The following is a 7,467-nucleotide window of genomic DNA, read 5'->3' as shown; positions in this document are numbered from 1 at the left end:
GTTGGTGCTGCTCAACCCTGCAGCATCCCGGGCTGTGCGCCCCACATCCGGCGTCCCAGCCCTCACTTCCATGGCCGGCGCGTCTCTGTCCTTTGTTTTTCCCACCCCGCCAGCCGCCAGCCGCCAGCCGCCCCGCACGGGCTCCCGGAGCTCCCGGTCTCCGNCCCGCCAGCCGCCAGCCGCCAGCCGCCCCGCACGGGCTCCCGGAGCTCCCGGTCTCCGNTCTCCGTCTGGTGTCTCGCGGGTGCTGACCGCGAGTCCGCCTGCTCCCCCGTGCAGGTGGCCCTCCAGCCGCCAGCCGCCCCGCGCACGCTCCTGGAGCTCCCTGTCTCAACCTCGATCCAGTGAGCACACCGGAGCTCCGTAGTTCCGTGAGATGCTTGGTGGCGCACGCTCCCAGCTCACGGACTCAGTCTGCTTTTTCCAGGGTGCGGGTCCGTGGTCCGCCCGCTCCCCGGTGCAGGTGGCCCGCCAGCCGCCCCGCGCGCGCTCCCGGAGCTCCCCGTTCTCAGTCTGCTGTCTCAAGCGTGCGGGTCCGCGGTCCGTCCGCTCCCCCGTGCAGGTGGCTACCGCTTCCCAGCGCCCTGACATGGAGGCTCCCTCCCCCTTCTGTTTATCTTCCGATATCTGTGAGCGGTTTCACGGCTCCCCGCTTCGAACCTCGATACTCAGCGCTGTAGATGTTCATTTGTAGAGATCCAGATGTATCTTCCTGCGTCTCAGGCTGATTCCGTGGATGTTCCTGCTGCTCTGGTACCTATCCAGCTCAACTCAGGGGACCAGCTGAAAAAGGGGTCCCCTACTCCTCCGCCATCTTAACGACAACTTACCAGGTTATTTTTCTTAATTAGGGTCATGTATTGATGGGTGTTTATAACATTTTTCTCTATACCTTTCTACATGTCTGAAACATTTCATAATGAGAAAAAGTTTTCCAGTCGAAATGGTTTATCCATGTTCAACAAAAGCTGGGGAAGAGTTAACCGCTGGGCTCCTCTCATTTCAGTAAGAGATGCCCTCTACAAGCTGGTGGTCAGACACTCAGCAGACAGTAAGTTCATAGGGGAGCCCTTCCACCTGAAGACTTGATGACCCTCATCTTTTTCACAAATATTTGCTGTTTCCACATCCAATATTCATTTTTCTTCCACGTTCAAAACGTTTAGTTCAAAATCTTTAAACATTGCTATTTTCACAGGGAGAGGGGAAAGGACCTACTTTTATTGAGTGCCGACTGCATGCAGCTGGAATCATAATTGTGCTTGGTCTTCATCAAGGGCATTTGTCCCTCATCAAATTCAATATTCATAGCTCATGGCATAATTAAAATAGGGATTCTATATGTGTAGATATTAATGGTATTAACCCATCTTTTAATTTTATATATACCATGGCACCAACGTGAATTGCTAGCCTGGGTTATATATATTAAAGAGTGAAATATAACATTTTCACTTCGAGTTCTCTAACTCTGCAGGAGTTTGGCCTTGAGAACCCATTGAAAGTATCCCATGTAAATAAGCTGAGACCACTACCATTGAAGCATTTGGTTAATCTCCATTATGGTCAAGGATTCAATAAAATCATTGCTCATCTATAGCCCATGGCCAAAACCAGAACGGGGCAAATGGACCATTTGGCTCGTTTCTCTATGCTCCCCCATCAGAGAGCTGCCTGCTTGGATTAGTAGGCTTCAATAACCCTCTGCCCTTTCTGCCTTCTCCTTCTTCTAGGATTAGGAACGAAAAAAGTGTACAAAGTTTAGACTAGCCATGGATAAAGTAGCTCACACAAACTTGGAATCAAGTCACCCAACTTGCCAGAGTTGGTCCATGAGAAGAGTCTTCGTCTCATTCGCCATGGTCGGACATGATTAAAACTGCTGGGCTAGAGGCTATTAAGCATTACCAGGTAGAGTCCCTCACTCCTTGGATGAATCATGAGCAGTAAAAAAGCATCCACAATTTTCACTTCTGCTTCCCTCCTTAATAGAAAACCCAGAGAACTGGAAAGGGATTTAAAGATATTTTAAAAGAATTAAAGATAATCTAAAAAGGAACCAATCAGGAGAGGTCCACTGATTTGCCTTATTCCTCCTTTCAGTAGAGGGGAAAATACATGAGATTATAAATGTAAGAGCTTTGCAAACTCCCAGTGTCTCAGATTTCTATGCAAGTGATCCCACCAGAGGCAGGGCGTCTAATTTTCCTGATTCTTAACCTTGCTCATATGCTATCCAGCCTCTTTGTGTTACAGATGAGCAAAAGTGTGGCTCCAAATGCTTAAACAGTGTGGACAAGGTCACAACTGTACTTGGAACCCGAGTCCCCTAAAAAGGTCTCTTTCCAAGTGCAGCGCTAAAGCAATGACCGGGCTACCTTGGGTTCCAGATATTAAGATATTTAGGACCCACGGAAAACAATAACAACCACATTCTCTGGTGCCCCAGCCAGTCAATATTATACTCTGTGCTTTATTCACTTTTACTCAATCAACTAGAGATGTCCCAGTAAAGAATCCAAATTAATACCTTAGCTGTCATGGATATAGGTAAAGGGAACACAAATGTTGTAACAGGCAATGGCAATACACTGATTGTCAAAAATTTGGGGATTTGCTCTTGTCTATTAATAGTACTCTATAAAAATTAAGTAGTGTAGGTTATATAAAATATATCTAAATAAAGCTGTTATAAAATTGATGAGCCCAAAGTCAATATGGCTTACTTATGAAATATAACACAGCACATCTTGAAAGAGAAAATGCATTGTTTTAAATATTAAGCCCTTTATTTACTACACTGTAGAACATAGTATTTTTAGACATCAGTGGGTGTTGTTTTGTTGACATTTTCATTTATTCAACTGAAAACAAAAGTCAGGAAGCTCACATGATGACCAGTAGTAAACTCCCAGTAAATTAGAGCAAGTACAGAGACCAGTCTTTGTTTGGACTGATGTTAAATCAGCTGGTCAGTAAAGGTTTTCTGCATAATAATTATGACATACTAACAGTCACCAAATAGCACTGGGTTAGGCATCCTCTAGAAATAATCAATGATTTTCATTTTACACATGGAATAGTCACACAATGTAGATGGCTTACATCAACTCATTATATTTGCCCATCCTAAATTGCTCTAAGATTCAGAGAAATGGCTACTTTCTCACATGTTGTGCAAAAGTTTCTCCAAATATCTGCTCATGCTCAATAAAACTAACTTGGTCACCCAAACATTCTTTAATCTCACTGTGACATATAAATGGACACATCCATCATACACACATGTATAATTAGGTGACTCAAGGAATATGCAAAGATGGCAAGAAACCATTCAATTCTTTGGTTATGCTCGACTGACAAATATATATTTCTTGGCAACTAGCCAATCGGTTTTGGAAATAATACTGGACCATGACTCGGTAAAGTCTAACAACCTATTCCTTGCTTTCCATGCACCATTAGGGCCTGTCACCAATCACCAGCCATCTCTCTCAAGCATACATTCTTCTTCGAAGCAAACATGAAATGCCCCTAGATAACTTTGCCCTTCTCCAGAAAAACACATTTTCCACTCAACTGCAAGTCTTGATTCAAAGCTGAAATTAATGCAGGCAGGCAATTTGGGTTTCTTAGAAAACTCCTTGAAAATGACAAATGTCTGCGATGTTAAAGCCATCCAATATGTCTGCATGCTGCCTTATTAAATTACAAACACCTGGTTTATTTATACAATGTATCCACTGGCTTACAGGTTAGGATCCTAGAAATAATACATGTCTTATAGCAAAAAATATACATATAATAATCCACCTATAGTTCATACAAATGATGAAATGTTTCTGAATATATCTATATCTCTATATATGTACACATATATACTCTGTGTGTACGTGAGGAGCCGGCACACAAATACCACAGTCCTTCGTTGGCTCTTCCACTTCGGTGTCAGGGACACCAGGTTTCAAAGTCTAAGGAGAGAACCAAGGTCACCGCTGAGGACAAAGGACTGGCTTGATGCATCTTCCCCTGTGAAGGACCAAGTTTGCCGGACAGTGGCAGCCTGCAACACACGGCTTATTGCATGGGCCGATCTCATTCCAGTTGTCACAGGTCTTGGCACATCCTGGACCACAGGTATCGTACACAGCCCCGTGCTTACACTGGGTGGCTGGAAAAAAGAAGAAGACACGGGTGAGTGGTGGAGAAGTGGCTGCGTCAGTTCAACCTCAGCCCGATGCCATTATGCAGGCTCCTGTCACCCACTGCCCCGGCCCTTCCACAGCACTGATTCACTTTTGCATTTTAACAAAGGACTGACAGACCTCCAACCTTCCTCAAACACTCTGGGAATCACCGGCACCTGAGAAAACAACATCAAAGATCCACCTGCTGGTCTAGTGAACTTCAAAATAAAATAAAATGGAAAGCTTGTTATTCCCAGAGAAGACAAACTATACATTAGTGAAGCTACCAGGAAGTCTATGAGGTTATTTGGTTATTGAGAACAGTCCGAAAACTCAACTCCAAATAGTGCTTAAAGCTATCAAGTTGTGATGACTAGGAATATTTTATGCAACCACATCAATATTCAAACACACAGAATTACACATACAGGAAAAAAAACCCATACCAAGGATACATGACATATTTTAATCATAGTGATCAATTTGAGGCAAATGAGAGCAAGAGTGGGATAAAAACCAAGTAAGGAAAAATGAGATGTGTACCTGAGGAGAGGGAAGTACGTGGCTGGCCAGAGAATATAGAAATGATGATCTAGCCAAGTCCTAACTCATTTGCTATCTTTGTTTCCTTAGAGCTAAAATGATTCTGACAATATTCTGAGAGTTCCTGAAAATTCATGAATAGATTTGTCAGAAAAAATACTGCAAACGTTCTGGAAGTTTTATGACATACAAATTTTCCTATCTGAGGTATTTCCAATGACAGTCAAAGAGGCCACCCCTCATTCTCATGAGTAGGAATGTTGACACACGTAGTAATTTAGAAGAGGGACTTTCCAAGAACACCAACAACAGTCTAACCGTCATTTGACATTGCTCCAAACAAAATTAATAACAATGGAAGATGAGCCACTGAAATACCTCTACTACCATTTACAGAGTTTGCAAAATCATACCTCGTCAAGAATTACGTTATTCTAAAACCAAAAAATTGAACTGGTTTTCAGGCAAGTGCGCCTTAAGTTCAATCTTCCAAATTAGATATTTAGAATTACCACAGAACTTTCACGTTTGACCATATCGAACTTACAATAAGCTAATAAGAGTTCTCTTTGTCCCAAGTTCTGATAGTCAACCCCGCCCTTGCCCCTTTAGGCCCAGGAATGGTAACAGCCCCTCTGTTGTGAGCCAGGCTATGATATAACAAAAAGTAAATACTTAGTTTTTGTCCCTAGTTCCTAGCACACAGCTCCAAAACTCAGTGGAATCTTCAGAGTAATGAGTGTCTTTTGTATGCTAACGACACGACTAGGGGACCCTAAATAGCTTCAGGATTGGGGGCTGGTCACCAGAAAGACCAAGGCATGATTAGAGGGTTGCAACTTTCAGGCCCACCACCCGATCTCCAGGAAGGGGAGAGGCTACTGAGTTCATCACCAGTGGCCAAGGATTTCATTACTCATGCCTGCATAATGAAACTCCATAAAAACTCTCAAATGACTAACAACAAGGTTCAGAAAACTTCAGAGCCGAGGAACATATCAAGGTACTGGGAAGGTGGTGTCCTTCCTCCACTGGGACCAAAACTCCTGTGGCAGGACCCTTCTGTACCTTGCTGTATGTACCTCTCTGTCTGTTCATTTGTGTCCTTTATAATAAACCAGAATAGTAAATAAAGTGTTTTCCAGAGTTTTGTGAGACATTCTAGCTAATCGTTAAGTCTGAAAGGGAAGGGGGATGGTAAGAACACCTCTCTGACCCTACTTTGCAGCCAAAGCAGACAGAAGTGACGGTAACAAGGACCTAATACTTGCAACTGGCATATCTAGTGAGGGCGGTCCTGTGACACTGAGCCCTTGAGCCTGTGGAGTCTGATGCTAACTGTGTCGTCTGTGTCAGAATTGAATTGAATTGTAGGACACCCAGTTGGTCTCTGGAACGTTGGAGAATTGGTTGGTATGAGAAAAACCCACACACATTTAGTGTCAAAATATTGTGAGTAAAAACAGTTCATTTCCAGGGCACTGGACTTTTCTTTGTTATTTTCCTACACCCTATTTATTCTTTTTCAAGAAGTCCATCTATAAAACTTACCTCGGTTAGTAAATTTGAGTGTGCCATTTGTTTTCTGGCTAGATCCCACGTGATACAGTAGAGAAGTAAAAAATTACTACTACTCATTAATGCTACAATCCTTAACATTACCTCTACCATATAACTTTATGAAGTTGTTTCAGCTTTTCATAATTTAATTTTATTCCTTAGGCTACTCAGAACCTCCTCTAGGTAAGCCAAGCCTGAGACCCACCCTCTGCCTTGATCTAGTACCATTATCTAGCTTGGTGAGTGTTAACTACCATCCCCCCCATCTTCCCCTGTTCTAGACACTTCCCAACTTTTTCTCCCACCTCCCTTGTCTGGATGAGCTGTCCCTTGACTGTATGCTCAGAGCACCGCTGCCCACCTCCGTTCCTGCGTTTGCAACACGCAATTATAATCATGGGTTTCCTTGTCTTCTCTCTCTCTCCAACTAAATCTAGCTACTAGAGGGAAAGACTATTTTGTTTCTTTATTTTCAGCAATAGTGTGCTGTTTAATATGTAGTAGGTAGTCAGAGGACTATTGAGTGACTGAACGCACAGATATATGGATGAGTGAGTGGGTAGAGCAACGTAACTCTTCCTTTAAATCTTGCTTGCTTTTCTGATAATCTTTTGGCTTTTGACAGATCCCTTCAAAGTTTTTTTCTTCTCTTTTAGTGGCTAACAGAATACCCTATATATTGTTCATGTCTAATAATTTGGAAAATCCTAGCTGAACAGCATATTCACACACGATGACTATATTCTTGTGTTGTTATGTTTCCACAGACCAGTGGTGTTCAAAACTGAAAATTAGTATCATCAGGGAGCTTCCTGATGCCTGACATCCCCCCCCCCCAAAAACCCCTAGCCCAGGTAATTTTCCTACGCAGTCAGAATTGAGAACTTATCCTATAAACAACCCTCATATTCATGCTTCAGTCACTGCAGAAACTCATGCCTTTTTAGCAAATGAGAAAGCAACTATTTCCAAAGTGGAGGTAAGTGCACAACGGAAGCTCCTACTGTTTTCCACCATCTTCCACCTAAAACCCTACTGGAGCTCTTCTGCAGTCTCAGAGCGCCCATCCCCCCTTATTGATGGATTTAGGTCACCTACATAAGCACCCTTAACTCATCTCCCTATTGCCTCTCCTCCCATCTGCTCCCAGCCTTGACTTGCCACTCCTGGTTTCTGA

General features: G+C 43.3%; 1 protein-coding gene across 2 annotated transcripts in view; it reads right to left on the bottom strand.

Annotated features, from left to right (window-relative positions):
- Positions 1 to 2,780: 2,780 nt before the first annotated feature.
- The window catches only part of BMPER (BMP binding endothelial regulator), a 248,653-nt gene continuing 243,966 nt past the window's right edge, over positions 2,781 to 7,467 (bottom strand). For both annotated transcript variants that reach the window (XM_034670310.1, XM_034670315.1), the window contains exon 15: positions 2,781 to 4,171. In XM_034670310.1, coding sequence (XP_034526201.1) covers positions 3,990 to 4,171 — 182 coding nt within the window. In that variant the 3' untranslated portion in view covers positions 2,781 to 3,989. The remainder of the gene's footprint in view (positions 4,172 to 7,467) is intronic.

Source organism: Ailuropoda melanoleuca, chromosome 1 (assembly GCF_002007445.2).
Source record: "Ailuropoda melanoleuca isolate Jingjing chromosome 1, ASM200744v2, whole genome shotgun sequence".
NCBI lineage: Eukaryota > Metazoa > Chordata > Mammalia > Carnivora > Ursidae > Ailuropoda > Ailuropoda melanoleuca.
Note: the sequence above shows the minus strand (reverse complement) of the source record. Positions and strands in the feature narration are given on the sequence as shown.